This window comes from Narcine bancroftii, chromosome 6, assembly GCF_036971445.1.
Source record: "Narcine bancroftii isolate sNarBan1 chromosome 6, sNarBan1.hap1, whole genome shotgun sequence".
Lineage (NCBI taxonomy): Eukaryota > Metazoa > Chordata > Chondrichthyes > Torpediniformes > Narcinidae > Narcine > Narcine bancroftii.
The window spans coordinates 181738580-181756253 of record NC_091474.1 but is presented as its reverse complement, the minus strand read 5'-3'; the positions used below and the strand labels follow the sequence as shown (position 1 = coordinate 181756253).

At 38.6% G+C, this 17674-nt stretch overlaps 1 protein-coding gene across 1 annotated transcript; it reads right to left on the bottom strand.

Moving 5' to 3' along the window:
- Nucleotides 1-309: 309 nt before the first annotated feature.
- gja1b (gap junction protein alpha 1b) lies at nt 310-15753 on the bottom strand. The gene is made up of 2 exons (XM_069886871.1): nt 15591-15753; nt 310-3453 (listed from the first exon to the last, which is right to left on the bottom strand). Exon 2 carries the CDS (start codon nt 3435-3437, stop codon nt 2295-2297), a length of 1143 nt encoding a protein of 380 aa, XP_069742972.1. The 5' UTR covers nt 3438-3453; nt 15591-15753; the 3' UTR covers nt 310-2294.
- Nucleotides 15754-17674: the final 1921 nt, after the last annotated feature.

Sequence of the window (17674 nt, the reverse complement as noted above, 5' to 3'; positions counted from 1 at the left end):
ACTTGCTCATTATAATGCCAGAGATGTTTCGCAAATTAATTTTTGCACCTACAGGCATCTTGTGCGTGAAGACCTTGCAATGAATAAGAGCTTCACAAATGTTATTGCCTTTAAATCATAATCCACCCTTAGGAAAAGATAGACAGATTATTTATCAATGAACCAGACCACATTGAAAAGACGTAAAAAATATAGATCCCTCAATATCTGCTATATAGAGCAGGAGAGAAAACAGTAGTGGTCATACACACGGTTTAATATGCTTGAAATAAATAGATTTTTTTTAAAAATCAGGAAACAAAAGTACCATTAAGGAAAATGTCACTTTATTGTTCAAGTTGTGGGGGTTTTAATAAACAGAACATTGTTCACATACGACAACAACAATTGTAAGAGTTTAAGTACATGTGGGGTTGTTTGTCAATAGTTTAATATGGAATGTTAAGTGAGAAATTTGATAGAAAACAAGCAATTTTTAATAGTTACAACTATTGGGAACATCACTGCTTCAAGTAATTTTCTTTACGCATAAATATTGGCTACATTCCCCTCCGCAAAGTGTTTACAATTCATACCATAGCCTCCCCATAGAGATGCACCAGTGACTACAGATGACAACTTCACCTGCAACACTGATTATTAGATTTCTCATTTGTTTTATGGAATGGTCACAAAATCTGGGAATATTTTAACAATTATAAGTGAACACAAATGCAACAGAAGTTGGATTCATCTGTGGAAAGACTTTCCTTTAAAGTAACCTTCATGCCTTATTAAAGGAGTCTTGAAACATTTCCAAAATAAATTAATTACATGCATATTACTTGACAACTTGTAACATCTTTCTGTGCCATTGTGCATTCTAAGCAAGTAGAAAACTTCAGTGCAACCGCCATTATAGCTAAAGTAATAAACAACACTTGGATGCATGAGAGCCAAGTCAAACCATAGAAACTGTGGTTTTAGAGCTGCTTGGGTGATATTATGATGAGATTAAAGAAATCCAAATAAAATGTACGAGTGAATGTGGATATTTGTAATGCTATGTTGACAAATACCTTTATTACTTGTTGACTAAATATTAGTCCAGCACAAAGCACATTGACTATAAATTTCTCATACTACTGATAATTTCACTTCAAAAGTACTCATCACTGATATCATTGAAATGATTAAATAGTTTTAAAATTTCATTCACACAAAGGATCAAGTTACCATAGAACCAAATTTCAATAACTCTTGCCTTTCCAAAATAAACCACAGTATCATCCCTGGATATAAGAGGACTCATATTACACAATTAAGACAACAAAATTAGCCATGACATATTTCACAGATATTTTAAGAAATTCACACCAGAAAGCAGAGCGGCTCCTTGAGGATACATCAGCATGGACCCTCTCCACAAGAGCCCCACCACCCGAAGAAAATCATTTTAACTGTCCACTAGTTCTGCTTTAAATTAAGGATTGGTGAACAAAACAATTAATGATTTGATTATTTGATTAAATCACTGCACCAAAGATAACTTTTAATATGTATAATCTTCTTGTAATTCTTCCAATTAGTTTAAAGATCAATTGTATTCATTAGACATCAAATTATTCTTTAATAAGCTAAGCAATCTTTTTTAGTCAAAAAGTCGTGGTCAAAGTATTGATAAAGCAATTTGACACAAGCACAAGATAAAATACAAAACATTCCTTAGTCAAGAACTATGAAAGTGCATCTAAAGTGATATACTGGGTAGATAATTTCATGTGCAGGAGGAGGCTGATGCATTATGAACAGATCTCCCAGGTTCTTCATCACTGCAATGTAACATTTCCCCCCCCCCCAAATTGTTTTGATGCCCTTTGTGGAATTATTTTATGTTCTATTGTTGCTGCAAAGAAGATATTTCAAATACAATTGTAGTAAAACTTCACAGTGCAGAATAGTTTCTTGGAATATAACTGGGTGTAAATCTTTGAAACAAGGTCAAATTCTATTAGGACTAAGAATCAATATTTTGGCAAGATGCAAGAGTATGGCAAGGAATTACATGGCTTCAGTTAAGATCTTCATTATAAAAAATGTTTTCAGCTAGCCTTTGTCAAATGATTAAACTGGTGTGAATATTCTCAAAAGGTTATTTTTGCTGCACCTTAGTGTGGTCCTACTTAAAAGGTAATACCACTGAACTGTTAGTTGATGTCGAGCATATGCCAACACTAGAAGGTACCATCATCTGGGAAGCATTTCCAGAAAAATAATGTAGAAATGAGGCAGTATCTTAAATGAATAGACTGGGGTTAGACCTCAAGATCATCTGGTCGAGGCCTGCTGCTCCCTCGACTGCTGGTTCTACTGGGAGGCCTCTGCTCTGTGAGACCAATCGGTTGCAACTCTGTAACAGATGCAAGTTTTTGCATGGTAGGATGTTCACCATGGAAATCAAAAGCCTGTGCATGACAATTGGAAATGGTGCTACCAGCCTGACCGATTCGATTTTGTTCCGTGCTGTAATTTGCCCAGTTCTGTTCATTAGCCTGCTTATTGTAGTTTCTGCAGGAGGACATGTTCCTGTCCCCGGTAGCAAGCTTGTATCCAGGAGGGGACATGGGAGCAGTTGGTGGGGAACACCCATTGTAATAGGCATATTTGGATGAGTCTTTGAGAAGATTCAAGTCCATTTTTTGCGTGCCTTGAAATAAATGACTGTTCTGTTTGACACGATCAGCTAAGTTTTTGAAAATGATGTAGAACAGCTCTGCCACATTCAGCATAGCTGACATAACAGATACCACCAACATGAATATGATAAAGATGGTCTTCTCTGTGGGTCGTGACAGGAAACAGTCTACTTTGTGCGGGCATGGATACCTCTCACAGGTGTAAATTGCATTCAGCATGAATTTGAAATCATAAATGCACCACTGAATCAACATAAAAGTCACTTCAAAAATGATTTTAAAGATTATACTGACAGCATAAGTATGCAAGAGGGATCCTTTGATTTTAATTCTGCCTTGTTCCTCCAGACCATACTTAATTTTCTTTAGTTCTAATTGTTTCAAGGGCAGGGCTACATCTTCACCTTCTTCTTGCAGTGCCTTTAATTGCTTTTCCTTTTTAGATATTCTTTTATCTTTGTGAGAGATGATAAAGACATGGGCTAGATAGACCAAAGTGGGTGTTGAGACAAAAATAATCTGAAGGACCCAGAGTCGAATGTGGGATATAGGGAAAGACTTGTCGTAGCAGACATTATCACAACCTGGTTGCATTGTATTGCATTTGAACGCAGATTGCTCATCACTCCAGGCAGATTCCACGGCTGTGCCCAGCACCAGGAGACGGAAGATGAAGAGCACCGAGAGCCAGAGTTTACCTCCTGGAGTCAAATGTGACTGTGCTTTATCCAATAGTTTTCCAAGTGGACTCCAGTCACCCATCTTGCTTCAGACTTGGCTATAAAATTAAGAGAATAATTACGTCAGAAGATTCCACAGTTGATTTGATAGAGATTTTAGTTCATTTCAAAATGTAGTATAGTTTCCCTCCCTCCTTCCTACCCAGGAACAAGGGAGGGGGGAAACGGGGAGAAAAAGACACTGTGTATATTCAAGAGGGAAATGTTTGTGTGTATTTTGGTTAATATGGTTCATAGTGTGAAAAATTTAAATATTTTTGTTTTGTCTAGTTTAAATCTGTGCATTTTTTTTTAATATCAAGCTCCAAGAAAGAAATGGTCATAAACTAATTTGACATCAATAATATTTCATGTTGATAACTTTTTATACACCATGGCATAAAGGTGAATTATTTGAAATAATAAACCAATATTTTAAAGGGCAAGGCTTTTGAAAATCAAACACTTTATCCATTCCTACAATTTAAAATGTATTCCTACAATTTAAAATCTAACAGTATTAGGCACTGGGATGATGGGTGAACTGTATTCAAGATAAGGCTTCTGATGTTTGAATCATACAAAAGAGTCAGAACTTTTGGCCCATTATATCTATACAAACCATGATGCCAAACTAGCCCACCTGTCAGCACAAGGTCCACATCCCTCTCTTCCCTACCCATCCATTTATCTGTCCAAATCCTCCTTAAACATTGCTATCATATCTGCTTCCCCCAATTCCCCTGCAGCATTTTCCAGGTATTTACCACACCACACTTAAACAAAACATGAGTCTCCATTAAACTTTTCCTGTCTTATATTAAACCTATGCCCTATAGTATTTGACATTTCCAACTGGGGGGGGGGGGGGGGGCATCTTCCTTGTCTATTCTTCTCATAATTTTATGCACTTCTAACAAGTCATCCCTCAGAATCCAATGGTCCAGTGAAAACAGTTCATATTTGTCCAATCTCCCCTTGAAGCTAATACACTTCAATCCAGCCAACACCCTGGTGAACCTCTTCTACACACTCTCCAAAGCCACCACATCCTTGCTATAATGCAGTGACCAGACTGTACATCATATTCCAAATGTGGCCTAACCAAAGTTTTATACAACAGCAACACAACTTGTCAACTTTTATACTCGATGTCCCGAGCAGTGAAGGAACTCGTGTTATGTGTCAGGATTAAAATCCATCTGCTCACTTCACTGCTCAAATTTCCAACTGATCAATATCTTACTCTATCATTTGACTATCCACAATTTCAACAACATTTGTGTCATCTTCATATTTGCCAATCAGACCCATCTCCATTTTCAACTAGACCATTTTTGTGTTACATAGGTCCCAGCACTGATCTTTGCAGAACATTACTTGTCCTCCAACACTAACCTCTATTTTCTAGGACCATGCCAGTTTTGAATTCAATCTACCAAGTCATTGTGGATCCCATGCATCTTAATCTTTTGGATCAGCTTCCTATGAGAGATCTGGTCAAATGATTTATTAAAGTCCACATCCAGACAAAGAGGGTACATGAAGGGAGGACAGCCAGGCAGGTATTGGAATAGTCAAGTCTAGAGGTAAAAGAAACACAGCTGACAGTGCCAGCAGGCCAAGGAACTGAAGCAGGGAAAAAGACAGATCATGTGATGGAAGCTCCTGGTGATGGCAAAAGTATGGGTGCCAAAGCTCGGTTTAGAATAAAATGATTATTATTATGAATAGTCTTGCCAAATGACCATCAAAATGGTTAAACACTGATGAAGTTAACTTATTTGTGGCATTTCATACTTTCACATTCAAGTAAAAAATCTGGCATTTTAGGATGAATAAATTTGTCAAAAACTAATACTGGATGCAAAATAATTGAACTACTTTTAGGTTTTCTATTATCATCATTTTTTTTAAAAAAGGCTTTTTCAGATAAACAATCAGACAAAACAATTTTATAGTATTTGATTACACAGATTGTTATTTTTATTCACACAAAAACGTGAGTATCAATGCCAATGCTCTCAGTTAGTGCACATATTAATTCCCATTGCAAAAAACAGAATTTGAGTAGGGGAAAGATGGTTTTTAAAAAAACATTGTCGAATTCCTATCTTTCAGGAAAAAAAAATCCCAATTTTAGCAAGTGCTGTCAAAAAAGATTTGGAAAGATTCCACAATGTATACTATAGATCAGCCATTGGCAATCATTTATCAATTGTACACACCACTGCCACAATCCACTGGTCTGCATTAGAGGTCAGCAACCCTCCCTCATCTTTCTCTACAGATACTGATGCAGTTCTAGAGTATCTCACTTTGTTTTGGATTCCAGCATCTTCAGTGTTCTTTGTTCTCTGCCATGCACCGATGGTTAGGGTAACAAAGGTTTAGGTGCCAATATCTGGCTTTCTTTGTCATTGGCGCAGGACATTTTGTGTGTTGCAAGAGACACTTCCAGGCAAGTGGAGTTTATTCTAATATATTCTTGACTTATGCCTTGGAGATGATAAAAATGTTTTGGATGCCAACATGCAAGGCATTTGCCATCGTCTCCAATGTCCCCTTTCAACCACAGTATTTATGTGGTTTGTCAATTTATATTTCTGATCAGATAATAATCCCAGTTTACACCCTCCTATTCCCAAGGATGTTAAGAGTAGAGGACTCGCTGATAATTCTGTAATTAAACATTCCCTCCATTGCTTAGTAAACATTTATGCGGTCCAATTGTTACGCTGCTTTATAGGCCAAAATTTTGATATTATCCTGATCTTGGAGCACATGCACATAGAATGCTTCATATCTGGGGATCTGTAAATGCTACTCAGCATTGTGCTATCATATAGCATTACTTTTTAGGGTTTGATGGAGCAACTGACAATTGTCAAGTGTCAGACACTTTCCTGAGAAAGTCCCACAATGATGTCCTGGAATTGAGATCAATCACCAGCATCAATTACAACCATCTTTCTTTGTGCTGGATCTGACCAAAATCAATGACGATTTTTTTTTCCCACACTTGCAATTAATGTCAATTTATTATAATTTCTGCAGGTATACCTCATCAAAAATCTGTCACAAGTTGAAGCTTATTATCATCTGACTTAACATGTACAACCAGACAAAACCAGACCACAGTCCACACTACATACACAATAAACACTTGTATATGTAAATGCATTTCAGAATAATTTATGACATCAAGGATGGTTACTTGCACCGTCTGGAATCTTATTTCTTTGTACACGTTTGGGTTAAGGTTGTAATGAAGGTTGGAGTCCAGTGATTCTGGCAAAAACCAACTAAGCATCAATGAACAAATAAATTTTGAGAATGTGGGTGTTTGATTACAATCAATATTCGATTATTTTACTATATTTCTAGTGGATAGTACAATGAAAGAAAAGAAATTGTTGCGATTGGATTTATTTTGGTCTTGCAAACAGGACATACCTTGGAAAAATGAAATTGTTGCAACTGTACTAAAACAGCTTAGCTGGATGCACAGCTGGGTCAAGACCACAATTCCTTATCACTCTGTGGCATGTTATCAGAGCTATAATCTTTGCTGTATACAGAGTGCATAGCAATTTCTCAGTCTTATGGAGTGTATGAATTGACTGATGACATTTTTGTTTCAGAGGTAGTAAGAAATACATCATTCTTTGGATTCTTCTGGCTATCTTTCTTCTTTGGCTTGGCTTCGCGGACGAAGATTTATGGAGGGGGTAAAAAGTCCACGTCAGCTGCAGGCTCGTTTGTGGCTGACAAGTCCGATGTGGGACAGGCAGGCAGCGGTTGCAGGGGAAAATTGGTTGGTTGGGGTTGGGTGTTGGGTTTTTCCTCCTTTGCCTTTTGTCAGTGAGGTGGGCTCTGCGGTCTTCTTCAAAGGAGGTTGCTGCCTGCCAAACCGTGAGGCGCAAAGATGCACGGTTTGAGGCGTTATCAGCACACTGGCGGTGGTCAATGTGGCAGGCTATACATAGTTACTAAATACAAGAATGAAGCATCAGGTAATCTGGTGTCAGGCTCCATCATTATTGACACTGGAGACATCTCCACAAATTAATGGCCATCTGTATGTAGTACAATTGCAAAGCTTTGATCTAATCTTCTAATTCTAGTCACCTAATAATATTTCTACTGTTTTGCATGTATCAATGCAAATTTGAGTTTGAGCTAGCCAATCTTTATTGAGCATGCTTGTTGCAACTTCACATGATTGTCAGTTTCCTTGCCCATATATAGATTCCCAAGCACTTTCCATCCTGGCTGCTGATCCCAGCTCTGATTGGTTTGTCCTGCTTGTGAAATATGATATGCCAGGGATGAGTGGAAGAACATAAAGAGGACCAAGTCATCTGGCCCATCAAGTCTGCTCTGCCATTCAATGAGATCATGGTTGATATGATGATAGGCTCGTCTCCACCTCCCTACCTTTTCCCCAGATCCCTTTATTCTCCTCATGCAAAAATCTATCCAAACATGACAAATATATTTACTGAGGTAGCCTCAAGAGGCAGTGAATTCCATAGATTCACCACCCTTTGGGAAACTTGTTCCTCCTCATCTCCATCCTAAATTTACTACCCTGAATCTTGAGACTATATCTTCTGCTCTCCCCCATCAATGGAAATAACTTACTTTATCTATGCCTTTGATAATTGTAATACTTTTCTCCAAGATTTCCCACTTTTTTTTTTTAAAAATACCACTACGTGCAATGCCAGAGGACTCAAATCTCTTTTCATAGGCTCACCCTTCATCTCTGGAATCACCGTGGTGAACTACATCTGCAGCACCTCCAAAGCCAGTACATCCTTCCTCAAGAAGAATCATTAAATGCAATCCCATCAGTACAATCGTCAAGTTATTGAGTGGCTAGTCTGTGGGATAGCTCTCTGAATTTTGGGACCTCCTTACTTACCAGTGGGAACATTTTCATGCAGTAATGCATCTTTGCTGTGTTCATGTGTCTATATTGATGTCCAAATTGATGTTCCATCCAATTTTTTTCTGGGGGGGGTTTAATATTAATATTTTCATGCAACTTAATGCCTTGAAAGAGCATGTTGGAGGGTAGTAACATGGAAATCACTTAATATTTACAGGTTTTGCAAAAATATATATTCATCCTGTTGTTCTGCTACCGCACTTAATGTTTTGACATAAAAAGCTATCAGCATTTAACCCAAGGCATTAATCACCAGAATTGTAGTATTTTTATATTTAAACATACAGCACAGCAACAGGCCCTTCCGGCCCACGTGCCTGTGCCGCCTAATTACACCAGATACTTTATTTTGAAGGGCGGGAGGAAACCAGAGCACTCAGAGGAAACCCACGCAGACACAGGGAGAATGTATAAACTCCTTCCAGACAGTGCCAAATTCTAACCACGGTTGCTGGCGCTGCAATAGCATGCCACCCCACAGGAAACAATCAGGCTTTCTAGCATGGATCACTCTTCAAATATAAACAAGGTAACTCTAAGAGAAGAATGGTAACAAAAATATATTACACATCCTAGTTTCTTTATCAAACGTAATTTTACACATTCTAGTTTCTTTATCAAACATAATTTTACACATCCTAGTTTCTTTATCAAACTTAATTTACGAATATGAAATGGTTCTCAAGATATTTTGCATCGAGTCCCATTCTGCAGTTGTGCAGAATGTAGAACCATTGCATCACACCTGGGTTCATCCCCGACCTCTGGGGCTGTGTGCAGAATTTGCACATTCTTCTTCCTGGTGCTCCAGCTTCCCCTCTATCTCAAAGACAAACAGGTTGGTAAAGCAATTGTACACCGTTATTTGCCCCTGTGTGAAGGTGGATTGGGAGAGGGAGGGAAGTGAAAATAATGAAGGGAGAATTAAGCAGTGGCACTACTGAAGGATTAGTGTAAGACAAAGTATGCTTTTCTGTGCAGTATGACTAAGAATCTATGTGAGGGACAAAATGATGCCAGGATGAGCAGACCATTTGATATGATGGTGTTAGAAACATAGAACTCTACAGCACAGAAACAGGGCCCTTCGGCCCTTCTAGTCTGTGCCAAACCATTTTTTTCTGCTTAGTCCCACAGGCCTGCACCCAATCCATAGCCTTCCATACCACTCCCATTCATGTACCTATCCAAATTCCTTTTAAATGTTAAAATTGAGCCTGCATTCACCACCTCAGGTGGCAGCACATTCCATACTCCCATCACTCTATAAGTTTACCCCCCACATTCCCCCCCAAACTTTTCTTCTTTCACTCTTAACCCATGTCCTCTGGTTACCCTCAATAGGAAAAAAGCCTAACCATATTTACTCTGTCTATCCTCCTATTTTTAAAATACCTCTATCAAATCTCCCCTCATTCCTCTACATTCCAGGAAATAAAGTCTTAGCCGATCTCACCTTTCTCTGTAACTCTGTCCCTAAGTCCAGGCAACATCTAAGTATATCTTCTCTGCACTCTTTCCATCATATTGATATCTTTCTTGTAATTAACTGACCAGAATGGCACAAAATACTCCAAATTCAGCCCTACCAATGTCTTATACAACTTTACCATAGCATCCCAACTCCTAAACTCAATACTTTAATTTACGAAGGCCAATATGCCAAAAGCTCTCTTTACAACCCTATCCACCTGTGATGCCACTTCCAGGGAATTATGTATCTGTATTCCCAACTCCCTCTGTTCTACTGCACTTCTCAGAGCCTTACCATGTACATCCCTTCTTGGTTTGCCCCTCCAAAATGCAACACCTTGCACTTGTTTTCATTAAATTCCATCTGCCATTTTTTCAGCACATCTTTCCAGCTGGTCCAGATCCCTCTAAAGCTTTGAAAACCTTCACTGTCCACATCACCTCCAATCTTAGTGTCAACTGCAAACTTGCTGATCCAATTTATCACATTATAGATATAGATGACAAACAATGGTCCCTGAACCGATCCCTAAGCCACACCATTAGTTTCAGCCCTCCAGTCTGAGAAACAATCATCCACCACTGCTCTCTGGTTTCTCCTGTCCAACCATTGTCAAATTCAGTTCACTACTTCACATGAATTCCTAGCGTCTGAACCTTCCTGACCAACCTCCCTTGTGGGACCTGGTTAAGAGATCTTACTAAAGTTCATGTAGACAACACTCACAGCTTTTCCTTCATCAACTTTCCTGGTAATCTCCTCAAACACAACCTACCACGCATAAAGCTATGTCGATATTCCCTAATCAGTTTCTGGCTATCCAAATAATTGTATATCCGATCTCTTAGAACACCTTCCAGTAACTTACCTACAACTGTGTCAGGCTCACCGGCCTATAATTTTCAGGGTTACATTTGGAGCCTTTTTTTTTAATACAAAAAAGCAACAGAACAACATGAGCTGCCCTCCAATCCTCCAGAACCTCAGCCATGGCTAAGGACATTTAAAATATTTCTTCCAGAGCCCCTGCAATTTCTATACTCGCCTCCCTCAAGGAATATCGTGTCAGGCCCTGGGGATTTAGCCACACTTATTTGCTCTAAGACAGCAAGCACTTCCTTCTCTTATCTTTATAGGTTCCATGACCTCACTGATTATTTTCTTTACTTCCAGTAACTCTGTGCCCGTTTCCTGAGTGAATACTGATGAAAAAAAAATAAGATCTTTCCCATCTCTTTTGGCTCCATACAAAGCCAACCACTCCGATCTTCAAGGGGACCAATTTTGCCCATTACTATCTTTTTCCTCTTAATATATCTAGAAATCCAGAATGTCCTTCACATTGTCTGCCAAAGCAACCTCATGTCTTCTTTTAGCCTTCCTGGTTTTTTTCTTGAGATTTTTTTGTTAAATACTCCTCGAGTACCTGATTTGCTCCACGTTGCCTATACCTGCTATACACTTCTCTCTTCTACTGAACCAGATCCCCAATATCCCTTGATAACCAAGATTCCCTATGTCTGCTAACCTTGCCTTTAATTCTGATAGGAACATACAACCTCCATACTCTCAAAATTTCACCTTTGAAGATCTCCCACTTGCCTTGCACAACCTTTCCTGAAAATTACTTATCCTGATCCATGCATTCTAGATTGTTCCTCATTTCCTCAAAATTAGCCATTCTCCAATTTAGATTCTCAAACCAAGGCTCAGACCTATCCTTCTCCATAATTAACTTGAAACTAATGACATTATGGTCACTGGACCCAAAATGCTCCCTTACACATACAATACTTCTGTAACTTCTTCCTGTCTCATTCTCTAAAAGATCAAGTATTGCCTTCTCTGAAGATACCTCCATAAATTGATTTAGAAAACTTCGCTGAACTCATTTTCCAAATCCAAGCCATCCACCCTTTTACAGTATGGGAATCACAGTCAAGATATGGAAAAATAAAATCCCCTACTATCACAACCTTGTTTTCTGCAGCTGTCTGCTATCTCTCTATAGATTTGCTCATTCACTATTGGGTGTTTTATAATACAACCCTATGAGTGTGGTCATACCTTTCCCATTCCTCATCTCCACCATTATAACCTCAGTAGACAAGCTCTCTGGTCTGTCCTGCCTGAGCACAGCTGTGATATTATCCCTGATGAGCAATGCCACTCCTCCCCCATTCATCCTCCTGTTCTATCATGTCTAAAGCAGTGAAAGCCTGGAATATTGAACTGCCAGTCCTTCCCCTATTGCAACCAAATTTCACTAATGGTCACAATGTCGTAATTCCACGTGCCAATCAACACTAAGTTTGTCTGCCTTTCCTATACTTGTTGCATTGAAATAGATGCACCCGAGAACATTTCCACCACATACATAACAGTGCATGCAATTTTCACATCTTTTCCCTCCTCCACTCATCTATCTGCTCTGGCACTCTGGTTCCCATCTCTCTTTAAATCTAGTTTAAATCCACCAGAGCAGCAGTAGCAAACCTTCCTGCAAGGATATTAGTCCCCCTCCAGTTCAGATGCAAATCATCCTGTCAGAACAAGTCCCACCTTCCCAATAATCCAGAAACCTGAAGCCTTCCCTCCTACACCAGGTCTTTAGCCACATGTTAGGCTGCTTTATCCTCCCATTTCCAACATCACTAGCACATGGCACAGGTAGCAATCCTGAGATCACAACTATGGAGGTCCTATCCTTCAAACTCCTACCCAACTCTCTGAACTCCTCTTGCAGGACCTCCTCACCTTTCCTATCCATGTCATTGGTCCCAATATGGACCACAACTTCTAGCTGCTCACCTTCTTTTCTGAGAATGCCGTGAACTCGATCTGTTGTTTTATATTCAGTAAAATATCATAGAAGGTGTTTATATATTTAAAATGATTTATAATGTGATGGCAGTAAAGTGTCAAATATTTTTCTAAGAAAATGGACAAAGTTGCAAGGATTTTCCTTGTAGAGCTCATGTATCAACTCAGGCTTCCTGATATAGCAATGTTCATCTCATGAGATTAACAATCCCATGCAACTTTATCTCATTGACACTGGGTCAGCTGATCATATTTTAACTCTTTGCAGGACATCAGTGAAGAATCTAATCTGGTCACCACTTTTACCCTGGGGCTGAAGGGGAGGAAATATTTTAAAAATTTGGAAGATCTGCTTTGATTAAAAGCAGGAGTGAATGTACTGTTATTTGTGCAAGAGAAGAGAGCAAAGTAGGACTCAGTACAAAATGCTTCTTCCCTCTTTGTAGTCGAGAAACATACTAATGCTCACCATTGAGACCACATTCAGACCAATCTATCAATGTAACCCCATTACAGGAACCTATTTGCAGATTTTGATCACACCAGCATCAAGAAAGAATGATAAATGCAACATCAACACCACAGAGAACAAATTGTGGCATTTAAATAATTTGCTATTGCTTAAAATCTTTAAAATAACTCAGCATTATACTTGTAAAAACACCAGCATTGACTGACTAAAAATAACATTGAGATTGATTTAAAACAACCTTGAATAGTCCAAAATAAACCTCAGGCTCATTGAGGTCATGTTTTATAGTACGAACAATAGGAATCAATAGTGGGGGCCCAGTCTCGTCATTCTTCTTGGTTGGTGATGTTGACATTTTGTCAACACTGCAATTAAAACCAGACAACTCAATTTATAACCATTCTTAAACATCATGGGTGACATTTGTCAACTAAGCTCGCAAGATGGTAATTTTCTACTTAATATATTGTACAGGGAATGAACAACTCATTTATGTCTAGAGTGTCTAGAAGCTAGAATAAAGCAGAATAAACAAGTGCTTCAACTTTATGACCAAGTGTGCAGAAATTAAACCAGGATTCAAATGATATTTAATTACAGATTTCATTTTTGCCAAAGATTTGGTTGTGTTAACTGAAGTCAATAAGGATTTATATTCTAAATGGCAGATCTATTTAAGTTTGAGGAGTGATGAGCACTAGTTCCTAAATAAAAGTTCAATCAAATAAACATGTTCTGATGTAAAGGCAGAAAAAAATTATGGCCAGGATGGTTATTGCATGAGATTTACTGGAAGATTCTGAAGTTATTTGTGATTCATGCACAATAACTATGAGATGCAGACTGACAAAGCCTTTTGGCTGAGAGCAAAAAAATGAAGAGATTCTTGCAGGAGTTCTGACAAAATTACAAAGAAGTTTGTCATAATAGTCAATGCGTCCATCTTCTAACTCTTTAATCACAAGAAATGTTAAATATATATTTGGCTTGTAAACTATCTTTACCAACTGACCCCGAAAACATAAATATCCTGTTACAGTAACCTTGGAGGAGTAAAAGTTTTATCTTCCCTCCTTTGTCTTGCCGTTCAGGAATCTATTCCCATATTTGTTGGTAATTTAAAGTACAACAGAAAACCACAACGCTAATGGGGAACGGCTGTCAAAGGACTGGAAGATTTGGGTACTGTGTATATGAAACGGTTCTTGAAAGAGAATTACAATGACATTATGATGAGGACTCAAACTCTATTGATTAAAGGCATTTGTTTATATGGATCACTATTAAGTTTGCACACTTTGGAAAATGTTAGTTTAAAATTGTAAGTCCGTGCCTTCTTCTGAGGCAGAGTTTACAGTCAGCGATATTTTAGCCAAACATTGCTTCAGTAACCGTAACTTTCTGTCGTGTCCAAGAAACGGTTTGATTGTCTAATGACAAGGATAAATGTATCATTTTACACAAACATACCAATATAAAATACACTACAGTGGTTTTATTCAGTAAATAGTGTTTCTTAAACTGTAAATTCATAGGAAGAAGAATTGACCACTTTTTTTCTAATCAGCACCTTGATTCTGGATTAAAGTTCCTCTTTGCACCAATTTGAAGATCTCCGGCGATCTATTATTAATCTGTAATCAACTCTACCATGGATTGCCTGATGCTACTGTTAATAATGTCGTCTAGATCTGTTACATTTTTGCTCATTAATATGTACTTCAAAATGCTAATTTGAATTAAAATAGTTTGGACACAGATCCTTATGACCACAGTAAAATAATGGGGCAATTCTATGTGATTAGCATCTTTGAATTTGGGACTCCACTGAAACACAAAGCAGCTGTTCACCTCCGGACGGAGTACTCAGTTTGGGGGAAACAGTGGACACTTCCCTTTAAACTTTTCATTTGTGTCGGGAGGAGGGAGTTGGATGACTAGTTGAGAAAAGACCACCGGCTATATTTTACAAAGTAAAATGCCAACTTCGAGCATGGGGGGGGGGATAGTTTAAGATACCTCTTCAAACTTTAAAAATTGACCACGAGATCATGTTAAGCGGAGAATCCTGCTTCATTTCATGCATGTACGGTTCAAAGGCGCTTAAAGCAACTAAAAACTTGTTTAATAAACAACGCCATCCATGAAATTTAGCCAATGTATCTATTTCCAAATCGTTGCATTCGTGAGATGCGTCAACCCTGAGAATCCTCCGAGTTTAGTCGACTCTGTGAGAAGACTCGCGTTCTGAACGGAGACACGTTGCTCATCAGAGAGGAAGATTCTATTTGTACAGCCTAGTGAAGTTACCCCTTCAACATCCCTAATTACTGAAGTAAAATTTTTTAAAGTTCAGTATTACTTTAAACCGGGAGGATTTGCTTTCAACAGTCCATAATTCGCCATTCAAACCACGGCGGTGAAGTTCAATTCCAGCTGTTCACTTTAAAAAGAAACTTTCGCAGCTTACCACCAAAGTCTCGGGAGGAGCTCTGAACAACGATTCAAGTTGACTAGATCAGACGGACAAAACTAGTCGAATCTTTTGAGTGCTGGTCCACTTATGTGAATGAGGCTCTTTTCTCCAGCCCGAACAGTAAGTGCTGAGCGATTTAAATCACTTTTAGCTTTAAAAAAACTTTTGAGTCATCTGACACTGACGTCACGAGTTCCGACGGGCCCCCTGAAACTTTCAAGATTCAGCGGCCGGTTCATGCACGTCCCGGAATTGGCCCTGCTGACCTCTGCCTTTATGGTCCCTCTGTTTCGACTACATCCTGCTATATCGCCAGCTTTGCCAGTAAATTCTACAGTACAAACTGTTATGCCCTTATAATTTTTCTTTGTGTGTGTGCACTTCAAAATATTTAAATTCTAAAGTATGTTCCAAGAAAATCTAAAACACCTGCAACTAGAAAAGACCACTTTGGTCATTAGTGCTTCTTTCTGAGTATTTCAGAAATCACTAAAGTCACCTTTAACAACACTGATCGCTGATTTACTTGATTTCAGATAACCAGAATACGCAGGGATAGATTCATGTTTTGGCAATACAATTGTTACTTAATTGTGAATTAATATGTTTCTACCAGCAAAACACAGCAGTGTCCTTTTCTGCCTGATTTTATGAAGGGCATGAAAGTTCACCCGCAAACGAAATCCAACAGGATTAAATAATGCGGAATGGATAGTCGATTCAATCTTAGGAAAAACTAATTATACTTTAATATTGAAAACTTAAGGATGTAATATAACACATAAGCTAAATCCCTCGTGTTCCGATTTGATTAACAGCGTGCTGACAGAAATGTAAATGTGATGGACATTGAATGGCTTCTGCATGCCAGAAGCTGTAAAGATAATCGAGCCCACAAGAAGTGGGAAGTAAATTGGAAAGAAATGCATTTGCTTTCTTTCACTGTACTGAATTTAACTTTAACACTGAAATCGACACAGTTTTGTTTTCCATTATACGACCCCTCTGTATTTTTTTTTGACAAAATAAACTTTCATTACACTTTGGAAAGTCGAGCTGATTTCAAGTGCCCTTTCTTGTTAAAAAGTCTTCCAAGAGCTTCATAAGTACCAAATGAAAATTTTCTCTCAACAGCATTTTAATTGACTCCCCGATGTAAATAAGGTGAAGTGCTCAACCAATGGTTTTCAAACTGCCCCCAAACTCACATTCCACTTTAAGTAATTCCTATGCCATAAATGCTCTGTGATTAGTAAGGGATTACTTAAGGTGGGATGTGAGTGGGAAGGGAAGATTGAGAATCACTGCTCGAGACCCAATTGTTACTGAAATATTTCGCTTGAGAAAAATTGTCATTGGCCCATTTCCTTTGGAGTTATGAAACCGTGCACATAACGAGTACAATTAAAACAGTGGTTTTAAAACCTTTTTCCTTCCCACTCACACCTTAAGCAATCCCTTACTAATCACAGAGCACCTATGGGACAGGGATTGTGAGTTGAGCGGGGCCTTTTGAAACCCACTGTGCTAAACAGACAAGTTATATTTTCAGTAATTCGTCAAGATTCAGACTCCAAAGTCCTCTGAAGAGCTGCTTAAAGCTTGTGACGATTTTGGCTGCACGAAAATGTGCTGTGGAATGTGGGGTGGGGGTCTGGAAAGGAGTGGGGGTGGGGGAATGATAAGTTCTTACCGGATTCACTTGCTGACGACGTGAAAGGATTAATTCAGTCGTTAACCTGTTGCATTCACAATAGGTGCATTTTGAAAGAAATGTTTGCAGAGTCGCCAAAGCGGCCAGAAGGATACCCTCTCCATAGCCATGTGCACAGGAATGTAATTGTGGATGGAGACAAGTAAGGAGTGAATTTTTTCCCATCCTTTTAATGTTCCTTCCTTTGCGAAAATCCTTTTAATGGACGAAGTAAATTTAAGTGTGAATGTTGAAAATCCTAAATAGAACAGAAAATACTCTCAAGTTGTGGAGAGAGAAACACGACATCAGCAGGAAACGTTCACTTCGTTCCTCCCTTCATGGCCTTTTAATGATTATTTAGAAAGGACATCTGAGGTCATCA